At 36.9% G+C, this 23909-nt stretch overlaps 1 protein-coding gene across 2 annotated transcripts in view; it reads left to right on the forward strand.

Moving 5' to 3' along the window:
• The window catches only part of LOC131029901 (ultraviolet-B receptor UVR8), a 42569-nt gene that overhangs the window by 13577 nt on the left and 5083 nt on the right, over window positions 1-23909 (forward strand). For both annotated transcript variants that reach the window (XM_057960567.2, XM_057960568.2), the window contains exons 2-3: window positions 2976-3260; window positions 3346-3695. In XM_057960567.2, coding sequence (XP_057816550.1) covers window positions 3021-3260; window positions 3346-3695 — 590 coding nt within the window. In that variant the 5' untranslated portion in view covers window positions 2976-3020. The remainder of the gene's footprint in view (window positions 1-2975; window positions 3261-3345; window positions 3696-23909) is intronic.

A 23909-nucleotide genomic window follows, 5' to 3' on the forward strand; every position in this document is an offset into this window, starting at 1 on the left:
CACTACAAGTTTGGAAAATAGGATGACGACATTCAATCTTTGGATCATGTGCAAACTTTAGACAGTGATATTACTTACTACAGATCCAAAATGGGAAGTCATCTTGCACGTATTTGTGGTTTTGTTTAGTGAATGTGGATTATCTTCAATGGCCAGTGTCGACCATCCACTGACACTATAGGCATCACATTATGAGGGGCCATATAGTCTCTCATTTCTCTCTTATGGAGGGGAACATTCATTGGACTAGTGCATAGAAGTAATCCTTGGGGGAATATCACGAGTCCTTTCTTCTATGACCTATCCCTTTCACTTGTACAATTATTATTGTATCATTTCTCTTTTGGAGAGGAGTTTTGTTTCCACTTTCCATTGGGTTTTTCCCTTTTTTATTCTTTATGAGAAATTTGTATGAGTACCTAACATGGCCTCGTAGCTTGGACTCATCATTATATATACATTACTCCCTAAGTTGCACTTAAGGGTGGGTGTTAGTGTATATAGTGTATATAATTGATCATGGTAGGGTAAGGAAGGAAATACAAGGAGGGGGAATAGTTGTGGATCCCTCACTAGGTACACTACCTCATCTGGATGGCTGAAAGGCCACATGAGGCCAAGAGGGACAAAATTTCCGCTCTTGGGCCTAGGGTAGAGGGTTATTTTAGGGCACCCTATTGCAGTTTCCTCTACAACCCCTATACTGATCAATTGTTGGGATGAACTCAAGGGACACTCAATCATAAGAGGGTGAGAAGGATGGCGTGATGAAGGGGAATGGCTATGCAAGCCTCACTAGGTATACCATCTCATGAAGATGGCAAAAGCCACATGAGGCCAAGGGGGACAGAGTTTCTGCTCTTGGGCCTAGGGTAAGGGATATTTTGGGCACCTTATCATGTCTCCTTATCTCAAGCCCCATTATGGTTGAACCCCACATAATAGTTTAGATTTATTATATGTTATGAATATATGTTCTCTTTAACCCTAGAAATGGATGTGTCTCATGAATTATATCTTCATTGCTATCTAACTTGATTGCAGGTTTCCAAAACAAACTTATCTTATTATTGGGTGAGAATTATATCTCTAACTATATTATACTCTTTGTTTCGTTTTGGATTTGTGAATTTAGGGTAAAATATAAGGTGATCCAAGAAAGGGACACTACACCATCTCTATGGACTTGTCCTTGAACTAGGTTATATAACAAGAAGCAAGCATGGGATATGATGGTGACATTGTTTTGGAGATTTGAGATATCATGTTAGAGACTATGTGTACATGCATAGTTTGGACTAGAATTTGGGAGATCTATGGAGACCCACATATTTTTCCATTCCTAGATGATATCCTTTTCTGGATTGTCTTGTACCCTTGTTGTTTTTCCTGACCTATCATACGACAATGGTACAAAAAAGGAGCTTAATTATTTGGCAAGTCTTGATAGTTGTGATGACATTGAGACTTGTCTTGATGCTTCTTTGGCTTTTATCACTCCTAATCTAGATTTAAAGGCTCATATTTTTTATCTTTGAGTTAGTATTCTAAGGTTGAGAACTCTTGCATTCCAGCATTGCCAAATTCATCTCCAGGTGTTTATATTCAAATATCTTGTGTGGACACATCATCATGGGATGGCTAGTCTAGTTGGACAATATACATTGAGATCACATCTCCATAATTTGTTGCTTCGAGTGATTCTTTGAAACAAGTACATATTAGTCTTTCAGATCTAATTTAGTGGGATGAGTACTTGACATATATTGTAGGTTTATTTTGTGAGCCCCATCTTGCAGATTCGACTAATACATTTGAGGACATTTATCACCTCTTTGATTATAACCCCATCATAGATGTTGCCCCATCATCTTTATATTTGGATCTTGTTTTTCACCAATTTCCACATGGTCTTGGCTTGTCACCATCTTCATTAATTGGGTTTATACTTGATTTGATTGTGGAATTCTTTCATGTCACATATGAGAAGAGTTTGGAGGCATCATTCATTATAATTTTTCTTCCTGCATGTTCCTATTGGGCATTGGAAGACATCTTGCATACATATTTGGTTTTGCTTCTTCCCAAGAGGAGGAACGTTGTTCAACATTCTCAATATTCATCATCCTTTGTTGAGCATCCAACATCAATGCATGTGATTAAACATTGTGGGAGGCTGCATACTCTTTCTTCTTCTCTCCTATGGTGGGGACATTGATTGTACATTGGTGATGGAAGTACTCCTTGGGGGTTGTGTTGAGTCCTCCCTTTTTTCTCTTGTATATGTTTTCTTTCATCTTTTCTCGCTTTTGGAGGGGTCTTTTTCCTATGGGTTTTTCTCCTTTGTGATTTTTGTGAGAGATTTGTTTATACATAGGTACCTCACAAGGCCTTGTAGCCATGACCCATTTGTACATGTTTTCTCATTCTCCCTTAAGTTGTTCTTAAGAGGGTTGTTGGTGTAAACAAGGTATATTACTTAATTATTTCACATTAGATCCTATTCACACTTGGATACTTAAGCTTACATATGTCATTTACTTTTTGTGCTTCAAATTATAGGATTAAGACACTTGTCAAGATCTTAATTTTTTTTAGGTTTCATCCTTGTCTTCATAACAAGGGGTTTGTTTATGTATGTAATGTACCCTGTTGTATGCATCTAGTTGTTTCTTTGGCTTCATAGCATTTTTATTGCTTCTCTCATGTGGAAAGTTGTTTTGGTTGCAAATGATTCTTGGCTCTTGTAGGGTTATTCTTCAACTCTTACATTGATATTACCCAATTTTAATTTGGTAACTTAGGCCACTTTCACTTTATAGTTCTTTGTTATGTTTGCAAGTTGAAAGCCGTATAAGACAAATATGTGTAGGTTCTATTATGAGTGTGCTGAAACAAATAACATATTGCACAGTATCAGAACTTTCAATTATAGGAGATTGCCATACTCTTTTAATTTGTACTTCATTTTGCAGTTTGATATAATCACCTTCTGAAGCATAAGGGCACTGCTGCTTGTAATGCCCATGGACCCTACAGTGAATGGAAGCTTTTCACTGGTCTCATCTATACAATATCATGGGCTCAAAGATGAACATCTTGCTATTGTAATTCACCCACAAAGTTTTCCACATCAGAAACGACACTGTTTTGGGAATTCTTCTCCTGGCGAGTCTCCTTTGTTTGCTACCAATCCATCAATTATTTTACGTGTACTTACCGAATATGATTTGGATCCACGAGATCTTGCAACCCTTGAGGCAAGTTTTCAAGCATGCATTTTTTTTGTCTGTGTATTTTCTTGGATACAAATATTATTATGTTTCCAGTTTCTTTTTATTGCAGGTTACATGTTCATTCTTCAGGCAACCTGCAAACTTCTTTCCTGATTTTAGTCTATCTATATCTGAAGTTGCGGCACTGGATATGTGCCAAAAGAGAGCTATATTTAAACCAATGAAGCAAGAACAAAAAAATTTCTTGAAACAAAGATGTGGTGGTTCATGGAAGTTGGTATTGCAGTTTCTAAAGACTGGTGAAAGGTGCTTCCGGCGTGAGAAGTGCCAAGCCATAGCTGGCCCTGGTCATAGTATTGTGGTTACAAAATCTGGGGCAGTTTATTCTTTTGGTTCTAACAACTTTGGGCAGCTAGGTCACGGGACAAAAGAAGATGAATTGCGCCCAAGGTTAATCAGGTACATGCTTTTGGCTTGATGAAGTGTGTTGAGTACCTTGTTTGAGGCTATTACAGAAATATATTTCAGCAAGAGTTACAAATGGTGGTAGCCATTCAGTGTAATTGTGCCTATTAAATAGTCTTGCAGAGGGAAGCCAAGTTGGCTATCCATAACCAATACAAGCAAATAAGAGTAATATCTTAACAAAGTAACCAAAATTTTTAATTTGGGTAAGCTATGATCCAACGTGAAACTAATTCATATGTCCTATTAATCTTTAATATATCTAAGGTCCCTTTAATGACTAAACTAGATACATTTCCAAGCTTATCTCTAAATTTGACAGATTAAAGTCTACTAAGCAATTTATTCATTATGTATGCAATTTGCTCCTCTATAGGACAATATAATAAAGATAAGCATCTTCCTTATCAACAGATTGACAGATGTGATTTTTATGAACTTCAATCTGTTTGGTTCTGGCACAATGGACTGGAATATTTACTGTCATGAGGTCTCCTTGATTATTACAAAAGAGCGAATTGGTGTAGTGGAAAAAAAAAGGAACATTGAACAAGATTTGTTGCAACCCAACTACTTCAGATCCTGTACTAACAACTGCCTTATATTCTACTTCAATAGAAGATAAAGTGATTGTATGCTTTAACTCACTCTACCATGAAATTACTCTTGATTTGAGAGTAAAGATATGTCTAGCTGTAGAGCAACAAGTAGCAAATAATCCAGCCCAATTTGTGTTCCTTTGATATATTGAAGAACACGTTTTGGATCTTGCAACTGTTCTTCTTGAGACTTGGATATGAATCTGGAAGGACAACTTGCTTCAAAACAGATGTTCAGTTGGATGATAGTACAATAAATCAAACTACTTACCAATTGCTGGTAATGATGGACTGCACTCACATTTGAACCTTTCTAGAATAACTTTGTTATACTTAGTTTGTGATACTAATACTTAAGTTGCCAAAATTATGCATGTAAACAATAATTCAGAAACCTGAGATAAGTAATTTCAAAAGTAGAACAAATATCAGATATCACCTTTTGAATTGACTTGGCTCGAGCCAGATGGGAAGGTCATCAACATAAACAACCAGTATCACAGTGTCATTACCAGTGATTTTTATATAGAGATTTGGATTAGAATGGCTTCTTCTGAATCCCAAATTTTGAGGTTTTTATTAGTTTTATACACCAGGCTCTAGGGGCCTGCCTAAGTTTATGCAAGAACCTAACTAACCTGCAAACCAAATGTACTTTACATGGAACTTGGAACCCTTTAGGCCATGCCATGTAGAACTTCTTCACTACACCTCTTTTAAGAGGCACTTTTGATGTCCATTGATAGTCTTCCATCTGAATTTAGCAACAATAGAGATTACTAGTTGAAAGGTTACCATCTTGGTAGCAGGGGCAAGCGTCTTCTCATAGTCCACCCCTACCCCTTCTTGTTGTGACAGCCCTAGCTTTGTACTTGTCAAAAGAACCATATGATTTACATTTGACCTTAAACACCCATTTACAACCAATGGGCTTCTTCCCTTGAATTCAAATAACACCTAAGTCTTATTCTGCATTAAGGTCTTAAATTCCACTTTCAAGGCATCTTCCCATTCAAGTTTCCAGGTCCTTGATTTTGTTATGAAGTTTGAGAATGCTCACTCTTTTCTCCTTCAGGTCCCCCTTGAAACATGATCCCTTGATGTTTTTTATTTGGCTTCAGCACCAGAACTTGTTCTACAATCAGCAATAGTTACCTATACAATACTTTATGTGGATTTACTGTTATTTGAAAAGACATCTCATCTACAACATCTCTATAAACCACAATCTTATTTGTAGAGACATTAAGTAACTTGTATGCCTTTGATTGCTCATTGTAGGCAATGAACATATTCCTTTTATTTTTTGGATCTAATTTATTCCTATTTTGTTGAAAGAATTAGTGCAAAAGAAAAACAACTGAAAATATGCAGGGCACTCACTGATGATCTTTTTCTCGACCATGCTTTCTCGGGAGTGATTGTGTAATGTCTTATAAGGATTCTAGTTCCAGATGTAATCAACTGTATTCATAGCTTTTGTCCAGTGGTGCACCATGCCATTTTCCCTTTTGTTAAAAATTGGATTTTGGTCAATATTAACCCATTTGATTCTTCCATGGGTTAATCAATCAGACAAACTCTGGGAAAATAATTATTTTAATATTATGAATGTCCAAATATTTTCAATATCAAAAGGACATTTAAATATTAATTTAATACTTGGAAACAATTAGTGGGTGTTGGATTTTGTGCCATAATGGGAAGTTTGAAATATTTCTAATTAATGAATTTGCCACCAAGAGAATATTTGGCTAGTGTGGATTGGGAAATTAAAATATTTCTAATTAATGATTTTCCCACCAAGTGCTAATTTGGAAAAGAAGAGTGCAGTGGAAATTTGTAATATTTCTAATTAATGATTTTCACACCAATTTTGCCAAGGACAAGATAAATACAAAGCATATTTGGGAAAATGGATCTTTATGCCATTTCGACTTCTCAAATTTTCCTTGTATGAACCTCATGTTCTGCAAAATTATTCAGTGGACGGAAACCCATTGGAGATTTCAGGCTTGTGGATGGAAACCCATGAGTTTTAGGTGGATAGTGGACGAAACCCCATTGTTCACATAGAGCAACTTCATCCAGAGGTTTTGGAGCTTCAAGATTTCAACAGTTTCAGTAGTTTTCCATTGTTTGTGCTCAGGGCTTTATTGATGTTCTTGCAGTGATAACAGATATCTTTTGAGGGGTTTGTTGCTGTTATTAATCTTGCATCAGATCATATGTATATATTTTCCATTTGGAAATCAAACAATATCAGTTTGTGTTGTTTACAGTGCCATTGATAGTAATCAGTTGTAATAGTTTTTATGGGTTTTGCTTATAAATTGGAGTTTGAAGATATTTACTTTTCTTCTGTTGTAAATCAGGTTTCAGACCCAATAATATGCTTTTGGATATCATAAAAGACATTTCATTGGTGTTCTACGAAGTCTCATTCAATTTAATGTCCTTTATGCAAGACTAGCTAACTGGTTTTGGTGTTTTCGGTGAAATTTGGTATAATATTTTTGAATATATTTTCTAGATTTGAAAGTAATATTAAATTTTGGGTTGAGGACATTACACACTAGGCACCTTGTCATCTCTATAATTGTTGAATTTCTCCATTCCACAACTCCATTTGTTGTGGCATATATGGAGTAGGATATTGTTTGTGTATTCTGATCACTTGCAGCCGCGCGAAGTCATTCTGCCATCACGCGAAGTCAAACCGCAGTCATTTGGCAGCCGCCCGCACAGAAATCGCAGCCACCCGAAGTCGTTTTACCGCCGAAGACAAATCGCTCGAACGCCTTCACACAAAAATCGAAAACCAGGTTTTTAAATTTTCGATTTTGTCTCATTTTTATTTTTTAAACGCCGATAATTTGTTTTATAATTTAATAAATTTATAGTTTTATTAAATTTATTAATTTATAAAGTTATAATGTATTTTTGTCTTTTAATAAAAACTGTGAAATGTGAATGTATTTTTTATTTCACAGTATAAAAACTGTGAATGTATCGAACATTCACAGTTTATAAAACTGTGAAATACATGAAAAGTTGAAAACAGAAAAATAATTCACTCACAGCATTAAAAAAAAACTAATATATTTCAGAATTTACAATTAATATTATCAATTTTTCATTGTTTATTGTTTCATAATTTTTTTACCAAAAATTACTGTTAAATTAGTAAAACAAAATCTAGTAAATTAAAAAATTCTATATTATATAATAATTTCATAATTTCTGGTAAATTTAAAATTACTAAAAAAATTAATAAATTATATACTCAAACTAGCAAATACACGTTTTGGGTAGAATAACAGGGGTACCAGGTAAATCAGGTAGTCCATCAGCTATTTTTTTGTTTTTAACATTTTAATTTTAATTTTTTATTCAGAGAATCATTCAAAATGTCAGGTGGGGGAAGACAAGGGTTGTACCCACTATGGAAGTATGTTGATCGTGTTCCGGGGCCGAAAGGATCAGGTGGAACAGCCACTATTAAATGCAAACTTTGTAATTTGGGATGGAAAGGTACCTACACGAGGGTGAAGGTTCATTTCCTCCACTTGCCATGTAATGGTGTTGAAGGTTGTACAAATGAGTGTGAAAGATATGATGCTGTGAGAGAACAGGAAAGGGCTGATGGGAAAGTTGTTATGCGAAGCTCTCATGCTTCAACAACAGGGGCAGCTACTACAGCTATTACAGCTTACAGTCATGATATAGAGTCAGAGGTGGATGTGACTTCTAGAGGTTTAGCAACTGAACCGGCTCCCAAAAGGCCACACATTGGCAGTGCAAACCCCATTGGAAGATTGTTTGATGTGCAAGGACGAGAAGCAGTTGATGCAGCCATTGGACGATTCTTTTATGCAAATGGAATATCATTCAATGTGGCTCGCTCTCCATTCTATGAAGAGATGGTTCGTGCTATCAATAATGCACTAGCAGGCTATAAACCACCTGGGTATGAGAAGCTTCACACTACTCTTGTTGATAAAGAAAAAAGTCGATTAGAGGAACAAACTGCACCATTGAAAAGAGTGTGGGCTCAAGAAGGATGTAGTATTGTGATGGATGGGTGGACAGATGCTAGGAATCGTCCACTACTTAATATCATGGTAACATAGGGCCATATTTTTTGAAGGCAATAGATTGTTCAGGGCAAGAAAAAAATGCAGAATTTCTTCATAGCCAGCTATGTGACAACATTGAGGAGGTGGGGGCATCACATGTAGTCCAAGTTGTTACGGATGCTGCCCCTGTTTGTAAAGCAACAGGCATGTTGGTGCAAAAGAGGTACAGGCAGATATTTTGGACACCATGTTGTGTGCATTCATTAAATAATGCTCTCAAGGATATTGGCAAGTTCCAATGGATTTCAGATCTCATAGAGAAGGGCAGAAAGATACAAATGTTCATATGTAACCATCACCACACACAAGCCATTTATCGTAAATTTGCCCAGGTGGAACTTCTCAAACCTGCTGACACACGTTTTGCTTCTTACTTCATTCTTCTTGACCGCCTTTGTGAAGTCAAAGGAGCTTTGTGTTCCACGGTTGTTAGTGATGCATGGGCAGCTTGGAAACAATCTACATCAGATATTGCAGTTGAGGTGAGAGCTATGGTCCTTGATGAGCATTTTTGGGCTGATGTTAAGTTTGTTGTGGATTTTATTAAGCCCATATGTGAGGTGATCAAATTTGCAGATTCAGATAAGGCATGTTTGGGAGAGGTATATGAAGCAATAGATTCCATGTGTGAAAGAGTAAAGAAAATAACTGATGCAAAAGATATTTCTCTATATCCTTTGATAGAAGAAAAGTTACATGGAAGGTGGAACAAACTTAACACACCTCTTCATTGTGCTGCCTATGCCCTTAATTCTAAATGGTATGATATAGAAGTGACCAAAAAGAGAGCTCCACATCAGGATAGAGAGGTAATGAAGGGCTTTTGGGTTGCGGTTAAAAAGATCTATGGCCGAGGTGAGGAAGCTTCAGTTATGAGGACTCAATGGAATAAGTTTTCATGTGGGCAAGGTGATTTTGCTTCTGTGGAAGCTATATATGATATGAAAGTAAAGAAAGACCCTATAGAGTGGTGGTGGAATCATGGAAGTGAAGCCCCTGAATTGCAATCATTTGCAATACGATTGCTCTCACGAGTGGTTAGCTCTTCATCTTGTGAGAGAAATTGGAGCACTTATGGGTTCATTCATTCACTGAAGAGGAACCGATTAGGATCAAAGAAAGCAGAGAACCTGGTGTACATTCATAGCTCACTTCGTCTTCTCTCTCTTGTAGATCCTGGATACAATGAGGGTCCTTCGGCAAAATGGGATCAAATTTCACCTGATGGAGAAGTTGCAGCCATTGTAGATGAAGTGGTTGAAGCAGATGGACTAGCTGATTTACCCCCTGTTATTCTACCATCAGAGGAACCCGAATTCGAGAGTGATGACTATTTGGAGAGCCTCATAGCTGATGACCTTGATATGGATGATCATGGCGAAGAAGAGTAGATTATAAATATAAAATTTCTCATTTTTGCTTTCAATTTTTGGTTTGCGTATCAGCTTGTTGTTTATCAAGCTATCTTCAATATGTAATCAATATCACTAATCAGTTTGAAACTATGACACAATGATTGTATGGCATTTTGATCCTAAACTTCATAGTTAATAGTTAATACTTAATGTTATTTCTTGTTTTGAAAGTTCAATGTCATCAGATTTTCAGATTTTCTATAAATTATTAAATTATATTAAAAAAAAAATTTGGCGTCTCCAAGTACCCACGTCTCCTATTTTGACAAAATAGCTGTACCAGTACCAGTACCCGACGTCTCCAAGAACCCCCGTACCCATGCAACCTTGCTTTGAAAGAGTCTAGGCTCACTACAGTAAAAACACTTCCCTCTTGGTCCTTTAGATGTTCTTCAACCTCTTGATGGATCATGTGGTGCACTTCTAATGTTTTTTTTACCCCCGTACCCATGCAACCTTGCTTTGAAAGAGTCTAGGCTTACTACAGTAAAAACACTTCCCTCTTGGTCCTTTAAATGTTCTTCAACCTCTTGATGGATCATGTGGTGCACTTCTAATGTTTTTTTTGCCTTTGCCTCTCATCCATCCACTAAATGGCTTTTTTATAGATTCTGAAGTTAATGCTTCTACATGATCACATCTCCTCTCCTTTGGAAGACAAATTGTGAATGCCTTGGCAAATTCAAGTGTTTGTGTCTCTACAATCAAATGTAAATATTCAACAAATGAATCAAATGATGATAGAAAGCCATGTACCAAAGCTAACATGACTTCATCATCCACAGGCTTTTGGATGGTAGACAGTTGATCACATAGATCCTTTGAAGTTCAAATGCATCAAGTATTTGGAGATGAATCCATGCTTCTACAACTTAGAAGAAAACAAAAGTTCTTCAAATACAAGGCTTGACCAGCCTCTAATGTTTGGTATTTCATTTTTAGATTCTCCAAAAGAGTGGTTGCATTGGAATCATTTTGAACTTCTGGAATCAATGCATCTAGAATAAACAACTTAAGAAGCATTAAGGCTTTCTTATGCCTCCTTTCATAGTCCTATAGATCATGAACTTGTTTTCCCTCCTCCAACATGATCTGATCAATGTCATGATACACTCACAAATAGTATTTATGACTCCATAGAGCTGTAATTTCTTCTTTCAACTTCTAAGAGTCAGCCAATTTTTTTTTTATGGATATCTGCCTTTTCAGGATTCAAAACTGGAGTCTAGGTGTATCGAAACAAAAATTTGGTAGTCTTTTTAGTGCTGGAGTAAAACAATTTTAGATGGAACTGTATATAACTACACATAATTTGGCAATTTTTTAGGAAAAATGGTCTACCAGATTAAAAGATACATTATTAGTTTACCCAATTGCATATTTAATTATATTTTAAGAGTTTAAACTATATTAACTTAAATTTTTTAAATTAAATATTATAAATTTTAAATATCATACCATCATAACAGAACACCAACAATTTACTTTGGATTAATATTGGATTACTGGAGACAATGTATAATATCCCCCTATGGATATTAATTCCAGATTTTCACCCAATGATTCACAGTAATCTTAACAACAATTTCGCATTCAATTGATTTCAATACACCAACAAATTAACTGATATTCATTAATTTTCACACTGAAATAATAGTTTTGAAACTAGAAATAAACATTGCATGAAAATCCTCAAAAGAACAACATCAGAAATTACATTTAGAGTCATTTGAAGCACATGTGAGTCACCTGCGTGATAACTCCAACTGACAATGGGTTTCTGTCCATTGCCTCCAAGCTTAAGGTTTTGCGTCCTCAAACCTGCTGAAAATTAGAGCTTCCCAGAAACTCTCCAAGAGAATCAATTTTCCAAACATAATACCAAGCATATCAAAATGAACCTCCCCATGTACTTAAATAGCACATCCCTGTGACTCTTCACATATCCTGTGCCTGTCTCTTGGAATTCCCCTTTGATAAAGTCACTTTATTTTATAATTTGATGTTGTCATAAAGTCACTTAAATTTGCTTTAATAAATAATTAAATTAACTTGTCTTTTAAGTTATTATGTTTTGACAACTTAAAACTTAATTATTTAATTGATTTTCTAATGTCCCAAAAAGGGGACAATACAATCCTTCCTCCTTCGAAATTGCTTGTCCTCAAGCAATTCCGGGATCCCACACAAATCTGAAAAATGTTTCAACATTCATGTGACGTATCTGCATGCTACAACTAAACTCGGCATCCCGGTCCAATACTGCTAACCGTTGAACAATCCACAAAGAGCAAGCCAAACTGCATATGTTTCCTGGATCCCATGGCCAAATCTGAAATCTGTTGCCCTCATTATCTGGAGAAGTCAACTCGCCCTCTATTTCTCCTCTTTGTAACCCAGCATAACCATCTGAAAGATATAAACCAACAATCTTGCAAGCTGCAAATCCTTCCTCCAAAGAAGTGGTCATCTCATACCATGACGAAATATCATTCTCTTTATACCACTCACTCAATCTTTTCCCATTTGGCATCCAAAATATATACAACTCATCAACTCGCGGGCTGAAAGAGAATAGAGAATTGATATATACTCCTCACAATGCAATCAAGCTGATAAGTACTCCTTTCTGTAGAAAGTGATGCTCACATCCATTGGACACATACCCATCATGCTTACGTTGCTCTACTTTGTCAAAACTGAAGTTTGGAAGCCTATTATCAAATAAAAACCTATTTGCAATCCCGCTGTAACAAATGGTATCAGCACTATTAAAATTGATAATCTGATTTTTAACAACTTCAGGAATGGATTTCTTGACATCTGCTGGTAACAACTTGTCCACGCTCACTTCCCAAATACGAAAATGACTATATTGAGCACTCACCCTCATGCTATCAGCGCCCAACTTCACTGAAAAAACTATTGAAGGGAAATTTTTCATAATTACAGCTTCATTCATAGCAATTATTTCTTGAAACAAGTGGCGCTTCCTACCAATATTACTTACATAGAGCATATCAATCTCCTTATGTTCAACAAATCCAATCAGCATACTGTTGTTTGAACTTACATCGTCCTCATTATCTTTGTCTTGTTGAGAATCTCCTCATTCCCAACTTCTGACATTGGAAGATCATTAATCATTTTTGTCCCATGACATAAACCACTCTGAAATCTGCCCTAGAAATTGTTATAACAGCTAATTCACTATGGCATATTGGAGCATCATAGAAGAATTGGTCACCAAAATTCATGAATTTATCTTCTTGCTGATCTTTTTGATCTTCAATAACATAATGTGCCTTATTTGAATAGAGGATGGTGGAAACATTATGCTTACTTTCATTCTCACAAAGGGTATTGATTCCTTCAACAATTTGTATGATCTCCTTGGTTTTAGAATTAAATCCATCTTCCTTGTGAATGTCTGTAATAGAAGTTTGATTTCCAGCCTTATATAATGAGTAATGAGTCACGCTCAGCTGTAGACAAAGCTCATCCACCTCTCTTTCCTTGTCTTCTGCAAACTTGATAGCAAGATCCCTGTCCATTAGCAGCGGCAAGTAAATCTGATTTCATCATTTCAAAAGCTTCTTTGATTGTGCCCAACTGAGTGCTAGTGACTCCACTTGCAACTCCCTTGTGTCTCTTCTCAATTTGAGTTTTCCAAGTAAGATCCTCAATGTTTTTGTGGGATTCATCTGCCCTTGTTAATACTTGCATAACTCTCCCCTCTGTGACCAATAATTTGTCCTTCAAATCTTGCAATGCTAAAGGTTTTTGTTCAATTCATCTGAGGTACATGAGCTGTCACACATTAAATTTTTTGATTGGTTATCAACTGTAAAAACATTATCAAACTCAACTGTCTCACTAGATGATGACATGCACTCTTCATAAAGCTCTATTGGGACAACATTGCGATTATGAGTGGATTTATCAAAGATGTTTTTATCTTCACCTACTTTATCAATAATGACCTGCAAATCACCAATGAAGAGTTTTGAATACCCCTCACTTGTAGAGATGGACTCTTCCTCCATAAAATCAGCCTTAGCTGATTGGAAATCATTATGCCTTTTTCTTTCATCATGCACAATAACAGGTGTATTCAAATCTATAGTTTATTTTGCTCCTTGTGAGCAATGATTCCATTCTCATCTGTATCTTTGTCCTCATCACCACTTGGTAGGTCTTTCTCCTTATTAACTCCACAATTATGATCTCGTGTCCAAGTCTCCTGGCATGTAAAACAAATCTGCTCCCTTCTCATTTGGTTCCTACTTTTTTTGGTAGTCCTTGCAACCTGTAAGCCCATTGAGATTAATTCATTTTCAGTCATGTGTTCCTTGAACCTTTCAATTTTATGCTCAATTAATTTTTTGGAGAATTCATAAGCAATAGGTGATGCAGCATGTTTCTTCCTCCAAATAGCCAACAAGTCTGATTGCAACCGCTTACAAATATCATCATCTTCATCTAAGATTAAGGACATAATAGTTTGCATACAAGCCCTCACATTGTCTGGATGATGCTTTACGATTTTAGTTAAAAATCATCAAAATATTTAAGAATCATTTTTTCACACTTGAGATCCAACATAATGATAAATGATCTGGTACTTGCCATGATTTCTAAAATCTTATCCCTCTTACCAAAAGTAGGGGCTTTGACATCATGTATCCCATGTAGGTTCTCCACAATCAATTATAGAAGCTTCTTCAATATTTCATCATTATAAGGTGCTACAGGAGCTGTTATTCTTAGGATTTCACTGTGACAAGAAGCCACTGCAAGTCTCACCTCCTCATAAGGATGTTCTATAAACTTGTGTTGGACCAAAGCGAGCATTGAGGGCTGCAAAGTCCAATTCAGAAGCCTCCAATCTGTTTGGTCTACTTTTGTACACCTGGGGAATGTACAAAATTGTGGTTTCAACCACAGCGTGTGAGTATGATATTCTCCTAATTAAGGGAAGGCTCCCCCTATCTATAAACTATTCTTAAACTAAAAATGGATGAGACAACAGTCTTTCTTCTTTCAAGAAAAACTATATCCTTTTCTCTTCACAGAAAAGTGATAGCAATTGAAAATAACAGTAGCAACAACTTATAAAACAAAGTGAGAGAAAGGAAATGGAGTTTCATGAAAGCACAAAGACTTCCGTCATTTCCTTCGGGACGGGACAGCAATATCAAGCTCAAAGTCTTAAATATGTGAAATTCTATCTACCCTTTTCTATATTAATGATAACAAGAACAAAGTATGGCAGCACAAAGTCTGAAATATCTTACTCTTCTCTACATAAAACATTAAGAACTAGTATGAGCTCAAAGTCTCATAGCTATTCCTTATCACAAAATCTAATTCTAATTTCTCTCAAGAATAAGTGTAGACACAAAGTCCTACAACTTTTCTCAATAGAAAATCTACTTTAACTGATATTAATCTCCAATACTTGCAACACAAAGTCTGCAAATCAAATTTGATTAAGCTCTTATAGAAACACTAGCAAGAAAGATAATATTGAACACAAGCTCAAGATATTTAGCACAAAGTCTCAATCCTTGAGCAATCTTCTTCTATTTCTTTCAACTTCGATTTACACATAAAAAGCTAAGTTACCGGTTCCGGTTCGGATTCAGGTACGGATTCGCGGATTCGGCAAAAAAAATAAAAATTTGGGTACGGGTACGGGTTCGTCCGTACATATATATATATATTTTAATTTTTTTTAATATATATATATATATATATATATATATATGTTCAAACTTCAAACATCAAAATTATATATGTTCACAGTTCAAACATACAAATATGAAACATACAATGTAACTTTTTCATACAATGATACATAAATGATAACAGATAAATCATAAATCATAAATCCATAATTGCCACTGCCAATAAATATTCTGATATTGATGCGTGTCTCACACCTTCGTAGTCGTCACCTTCGAAGAAAAATACAAAAACTAAGAAGCCTGATTGTAAAGAAAAAATCTTCAAAAATGCAAGTAGAATAGGTTGAATGCATGTTTTGATGCATGAAATGCATCATAGAGGGGCGGATTAGGGTTTAGATGTAAAAATAAGATTAAAAAAATTGTTTTTTTATTGTTTTTAATTGCTTTCTAACCCGTGGGCCCTGTTTTTGGGAACCCACGGGCTTGGGTTCACCTGGGTCCTCTTAGGTTCACCCGGGTCCTCCTGGGTTCGCCCTGGGTCCCACCCGGGTCTTGCCCAGGCGGCTGGGTTCCCTGTGGGTCCTGCATGGCAGGACCCACAGGGAACCCAGCCGCCTGGGCAGGACCCGGGTGGGACCCAGGGCGAACCAGGCTGGGACCAGGACCGGGCACGAACCAGGACCAGGACCCAGCCAAAATAGGCAAGAACCGGTATCTGAGATAAAAAGCACAAAGTCCTTCTTGTTGTAAATTTAGTGGAGTTTACTTGCTTGCTTTTCCAAAAGATAAAAATTACGATAGACCCCCTCAAGTATTTATAGGAGAGGAGGCTTGAGAAAAAGGTGGGAGGATCTCAACTAACTTGAGAAATTCTCTCAACCACCATGACTCATTCAACTACTAAGACTTATTCAAAATTACAAGTCTTATTCTAAATTGACTTGTAATCAGCCAACTTGTAATTACAAAAATGCAAGTAATGACTTAGCTTGCAATTTACAAAATTGTTTTTACAAGTAGCTTGTCAACAAGGAAACTACAATACTGAAATTACAAATTTGAGACTACAACTAAGTGTTGAAAGACACTCATGTTACAACATGTTTGGCCATGAACCCTTCAAACATCTGGATGATCATTTGCAGTTCATCAGGATTCGGTTCGTGAGTATTCTTTGCAACGATCATGGTTTTCACAACGACATCGCTGCAATGAAGGATTGTGATGTTGTTGTTCTCAAGAGAAGACTAGATTTCCTGCAATAAGATTTGGTATTTCACCAAAGCTTGAATCAATACAACTGAAAATTGTTCATTCCTCCATTCATGGTGAATCTTCATCTGTAGATCTGAGAGAACTTCTTCTTCTGGCAACAATTCCCCATTCTGATCCATAATATTACAAGAGGTTTTCTCACAACAAGAAACAACATCTCGCAACGCTTCAGTGCATAATTTCATGGCATCATCAATATTCTCAATGAGTGAATTGAGAACAAGGACTTTGTTCTCCAAGAGTTCTTCAAATTCTAGATACCTGACTCTGGAAGGAATTGTTGAGACATGGACCAGCTAGGACTCGAACCTAGGACCTTCCATACGTTGCTGGAGTGCTCTACCACTGAGCTACTGACCTCTCTTGGACCAGTCCATCGTCGGTCCGGGTGTGGCTTATTTCCAACACCAACACCCCCCCTTAAGCCACACCTCTCGTGTGTTTGGGGCTCCTAGCCTGGACCTGGCTCTGATACCATGTTGAGACATGGACCAGCTAGGACTCGAACCTAGGACCTTCCATACGCTGCTGGAGTGCTCTACCACTGAGCTACTGGCCTCTCTTGGACCAGTCCATCGTCGGTCCGAGTGTGGCTTATTTCCAACACCAATAGGAATAATGTCATGTTCTTGAAGAACATTCAACTTTTCTTGAGGCATCTTGTGCCAAACCGTCAAATTGCCTTCAAACTCTTTCCAGGTTCTGTTTGAAAACATTAGAAGCCTGGTTCAATTTTTCTTCAATGGTTTCCAACTTGATCATCATTTGGAACACATCTTTCAATACTTGAGTACATAAATCATGAAGTTGATTTATCCAAGAATCCAATGCTTGTACCTTTTGAGTAGCTCTTTCAACTCCTTGGACTGATTCTTTTGCATTTGACGAAGTTGAAGGATTGTCCCCTTCATTAGAAGACTTGGCGATCCTTTTAATTGCAGCAACAAGTTGCACATTTTCCTCTTCTAGCTTATCCTTTTTCGCTAGAAGTTCATCATACCGCTGCACCAATGAGGCTACAAAATGTTGAGCATCATGTTCGACCACTTCATGCGTTTGTTTGCCCAACTCCACCCTTGTGATCCTGTAATCAGTAGCTTGCATCTCTTCCTGTGGCTTGTCTACAATTGGCTCGACAATTTCAGCCACCTTCATTCTATTACTATCGATTGGTACCCTGGAAATCATCTTAGCTCTTTTGGCAACCTTGGGGTTTGATTGCTTGAGATGCTGGAAATCAAAGATGTTAGGAGAGATTTCTTGCTTCTTTCCTTTAGGTGTAAAAAAACTAAGCCATGGAGGTAAAGCCATCAATTCTCCTTGAGCAACGATTGAATGTGAGGGAGAAGCAGTTTTTGTTTGAACAACAGTCGCCATCCTGGGAGAAGTTACTGTTTGAACATCAACTATAGAATGCTCATTAACCAAAGGTCCTGATGATTGCATCATGAACTCATCAAAACTAGAAATAGAAGTATCAATCTTTGACAAAGGGGCATATGCAGGATTGTCCTCAAAGATATTCATCAAATTCTCTTGAGGATGATCAAGAGATGGCTCTGCTGCTAAAATCGAAATGACTCTCTGAGGAGATTCACTCGCTGAAACAGGAACAATATGAACAGTGGAAAAAGCATCCACATTCGTGTCAAGAGAAGACATAGGTAATTCTAAAGGAATTTGAGGGGGAACTTTATGAGGTGACTCCGAAATGGTTGACTCGGGAGCATTATCTGATTGTAGTTCCTCCTCTGGATCTTCAACATCAATTACATGAATATGAAGCTGAGGCTTTTCTTTCCCTCGAACTGTCACTTCTTCAGGAGGAAGTACCATTGCTCTGCTAACCCTCAACTTGATTCTCATGCTTGAAGATGATGCACCTTCCTTGTTGTCTACTTTGATTTCAGACTTGAGTTTGACAGGTCCTGTAGAATCATCTTCTTTTCCAATCTTGATCTTGATGAGTCTAACACCGTTGCCCTTGAGCCAAGTATTGGTATTAGCTAAGATAGATTGAAATCTGTCAAGAATGGAAGTGCATTCCTTATGTGACCATTGAATTGATGGAAGTGGTGCTTCATCAACTCTCTTTTCAACATATTCAGGATCAAGTATCTCTCCATCATCAATCATTCCTTTAGGAATGTTTACCAAGTTCAGGTCAACAATCTGCTCAAGAGTGAGTCTGCAATAATCCATCTTACGAACCTCCTTTTCTGTACGAAGATCAACCCAAATGTCTTCTATCCGATGCACATGCGTGAAGGACTTTTTGATCTTCTCCTTCATGCCTCAGTAATCAAAATCTACTCTTGGCTTGAATCTTTTGAGCTTTATTTCTTGCATTTCGATCTCCATGGCCTTGGCTTTGGTGGATGTAATGAGGGAATAATGGCCAATTTTCAATGGGTTGTTTGTAGAAATTCCCATTCCAACCTTATGCTTAACAGATTGATGTGCATGAACAGCCATGATCTATCTTCCTAACTCCATAAGAATGATCTTATCAGTTGGATATCTAGGAAGCATATATGTCTGACCGCTGTAACATCCAACTCTCATGTAAGTGAAAGTTGGGAATTGAAGGAATAAGCAACCAAATTCATTCACCTTCTCCCATGCGGCATCTGACACTCTTATGTTTTTCAATGTCTTGTCAAACAGGCACATATAATGACCAAAGAAGGCATCTTGGACCCTCCTGTAATGCAATCTGCTAGTCCTTAAAGGCAATTGGTCATAGTAATCCCAAACGGGTATAAGCGAGGGATCATCCTTTGTAGAAAGACCAGGGAAGTGTCTGAGTGATGCTGCTATATACACTAAATATGAGTTCATGTAGAACGTCATAGTGGAAGAAACTGCTACAAGTTATTCACAAAGGGTATCACTGATGATTTCGCCCCAAGAAATGTGTTGAGACTGCCTTATGAGCATGATGATCTTATACATCCATGGTTCAAAAACATTAGAATGTTCCAAACCCATCATCCTGCTAAGAAGAGTGATTGTGTCTCCGATTTCCCACTTGAAATCAGTACAGTACAACTTTGCCCACCTTGTAAAAGCAACCCGTGGCTCACTGATCCATCTATTGATATGGTGCTTGCAATCTTTTTCTCTTGAAGCATAGTACTCAGCTACACTATCTTTGGAGATCTCTGTGTACACAGGTGCTGGCGGTATTCTGAAAACCTTCTCAATAGTGTCTGCATCAAGACGGATTATCACTTCCCCATCATCATTCCTGATAGTTCTTGTCTCTTTGTCAAAATGATTGGCACAAGCAAGAATGAACTCAGGTTCTAGGGCAGCCATTGGAAAAGAAGAAGCATGGTGAATGTGGCTGTCCAACAGGCGCTGCGTATTGCTATCCTTGGGATCCTCCACCCGTTTAACGAACTCTAACATGTCAACATGCCCCATTTCCGTATCTTTGATGTGCTCCATGGGAGTTAAAACTTGGGATGGAGAGATCTTGTTTTGGTACTTATCATATTTATATTTCATCCTCTTTTGAGAGGAAGATGACTGGGAAATCAGACATTGAACAAGAACCTGGCGCGCTGCGACGAAGATCTAGAAGTGTCAAAGCAACATCAAGATCAGCCGAATGAAACATATCTCTTCTTTTCAATTGGAAAACACTCTATCCCTTTTGAGAGGAAAATGGTGAATAAATAGGAACACTTGAAACTTGGCTTTTGGTCAATTTTGGATCTTGGGAGATGTGTTACAAGTATGCAAGTGGGGTAGAACATATTCACAATTGAGTTTGTAAAACCCAAATGCAAGTATACTTGTAATAAGAAAAATGGAATTTTGACATGGAAAAGATAATGGGAATGGAATGTGTGAACAAGGGTAATGAATGCAGATGAATAAGGAAAGAATTTTGGATGATCATCTTCATTTTAACCTCAAGGGAATGGGAAAAACCTTCACTTGTAATCAGGTTTTTAAAACTTGAAATTGGAAAGACAAGCTTTTTACAACTTTGAAACTTAAACTTTTGGCAAAAGATGATGAAATCTTTTCAGCCAAAGGGGAAAACTCACTTTTTCATCTTACTTGCAATCGAATTTTAAAAACCCGAATGCAAGTAAAGAGGGAAAAATGGAGGGGAAAGACAATGCAATTCTTAAATTACATTCAAGACTTGGATAGAAATCGGAAGATCTCTCTCAAACCCAAATTGAAACAAAAACAAAACAAACAACTATCATGATCAATCAAGGAATTTCAAAAAACCAAAAATAAAATAAAGACAAAACTGAAAACAAAACATACCTTGCTCGATCAAGATGCCCTCCAAAGAAATGGAATAACTTTGAAAGAAACAATCAGCTCCTTAAATAGAAGGCAAAATAAAAACATTGAAACCTTAGCCACGTTTTAACAAACTCGGATTTTAACCATAATCACCAAAAACAACATCCAAAGGGGAAGAAGAATTGAGTCCAAATGCCTAGCAAAGGTATGTATTGAAGCAAGGAAGCAAAACGTTTAGGTTAGAGAGACCAAAATGCCTCCATTGATGTTGAAAAAACGGTATGAAGGATGCCAAAAACGTGGCAAGAAAAACCACGACTTGCTGGTTCAAAACGCCTAGCAAAGGGCAAAAACGTGGCAAGGAAACCATCCAAAATAGAAGCAAGAACTCCCACGCCTCTTTACCTCAACACTTGGCACCATCAAATCCGGATTCAAAGCAAGAAAAATGGATTCAAATTCGAACTCCTTGAGGAAAAAAACACAGGTTGGGTTCTTGGGAAGAAAGAACAAGTTTAAAATGCTTCCAAAAGACGTAATCGGATTTTAGAAACCTTTTTACAAGTTTTAATTTTGCTTCACTTTTCCACTCACAAGGCAAAATCGGGTTTGTGAGAGAAAAGAAGAAGACGACATGTCAAAATAACTTGTAATAGGGAAATAAAATCCCCTTTACAAGTTTTAATGACTTAACTTTAAAAAAAAACTTGCCATAGGGAAATAAAATTCCCTCTACAAGTGACCAAAAACATTAAAACATGTAATAGGGAAATAAAATCCCTATTACATCTCAAAATCACTTAAGTAGGAATTTTTGAAAGAAATTACAAGTTCTTTTTTAAACTTATAATTTTAAATTCACTTGTAATTTGTCCAAAAAGTTTCTACAACTTAAAAGACATAAAAAAGAAAGAGGGAAATAAAAAGTAAGTTACAAGTTTAAAATAAAGTGCACTTGTAATTGTTTTAAAATTTCCTACAACACTAAAACAAGAGAAAAATAAAACTTGCAAACAAAGGAAAATTTTCCACCTGCAGTCAGGAAGAAAAAACCCAAAAATGAAGAAAAAACATAGCAAATGAACTCAGAATGCGATGAAATTTGAAACGTGGATCAAGGATGGACTGAGGATTAAGCCAGTCCAAGGGTGAAGAATTTTTTTGCCTCGGGAAGCGTTCTTTAGAGTAAATTTTTCATTTATTAACAAATTTTTTAAAGTGGTTGTCTATTTTTGTGAATACAAAATAACGGACAACACTTTTGAGAAAGAATCACTTTTCTGATCTGCCATTGTCTTCATTCTGTTTTCCTGAATACCACTGTAAGGAGTAACCCCTGTTCTATTTCAATTCATTGCACTCCGGTTCCTAGATTCTTCCAATGTTTTACCACTGTAAAAACCCTTAGTTAATATTCCCCTTAATTTGTGAATTTACAGTTCTGGAGTTTTGTCCATTACTTAGTATGACAGATGCTGACCCTGTTTTGCGAGTGTTTACAAATTTGTTTTGCTGGACAAGTACCCTTAGAGTAATGCATTAACGAGTTTTAGTTCAGGACTAAGGTTTCAGATTGCAATTACCCACTATGTTTCCATTACTTGTGCACAAAAATATATCAGAAGAGCAAACAAGTAAATGTCACATAAATTACTACAGTCCAGTTTCACTTGTATCATTCAGAACTTAGAAATCTTAGCAACTACACATAGAAATCTTGAACAAAGATTTAGCATTGGATATCACTGTTTCAGTATAGACGACAGAACTTTCAGCATTTTCAAACTATCCATTCAGAAACTAATCACTATTGATCTGCAACTTGATATACCAAGAAGAGTGCAGTATTGCACCTCTAATTGGCTGAAATATAATAACTGTGGTACCTTGGGAAGAAATTCCCGTGGAACTTCACCCGAGTTATTCCTCCCACACTCCAGCAATGTATGAACACACTTCTACTTGCAGGCTTGTAAGCGTATTCTTCAATGCTTATTTGTTCACTCCAACTACTGAAAATGTCACTAAACACTCAACTACAACAACCTGGGCGCCAAAATAAGGAAGGGCAAGTCACATAGAATGCTATCATCACTTCCCTTGAGCAGAAACTCTTTCTGAACCATTTTGGAACTCAAGATGTCTTAGAAGATAATGAATCAGCAATCCTCAAAGGCAGATATACCTCTGCAAGCTTCCCTCATGCCAATCACAACAAAAACACTGCCTTTTTGGCTGGAGTGAACTCCTGAAGAGTCAATATCTCTGTATCCTTATTTCCAGTAGCCGAATACATCTAATTCACGCAGCAGGATTATTTTGGTATATTTACGGCAACGATAAATTGATTGCTGTAAGGGCTTGAGCCAATCATAATTCTCAACGTCTATGTAGAGGACTCGAGCTCCCAATGTGAATTCTATTAATGCCTTGCTCGAAGATATTTATCGCACCAGGAAAGATGGCTGCACACAAATATCTCCGGATCCTTACAAGATTAACAGTTCATGCAAAGAATCTGAAATATTTATATTACTCACTGCACATACTCATAGCCTTCCTATTATTCCCGTCCCCAAATTTTATTTCAATGATGCCCACAACTTACAAATCATATGCGATAAGTATAGAGGAGTCGTCATCCGAAAATTAGCTCGATATCGGAAAAGCACGATACTTTAATAATCAAACTTCAGATGTTAGACCCCAAGATAAAAACTTCGAACTGGCACTACGGCTGCATTAACCCCCACAACGGTTGCTTCTACCAAGGAGCTTTGAAGTCCAAAAAATACACATAGGAAACCCCACA

Source organism: Cryptomeria japonica, chromosome 3, assembly GCF_030272615.1.
Source record: "Cryptomeria japonica chromosome 3, Sugi_1.0, whole genome shotgun sequence".
In the NCBI taxonomy this organism is placed as follows: domain Eukaryota; kingdom Viridiplantae; phylum Streptophyta; class Pinopsida; order Cupressales; family Cupressaceae; genus Cryptomeria; species Cryptomeria japonica.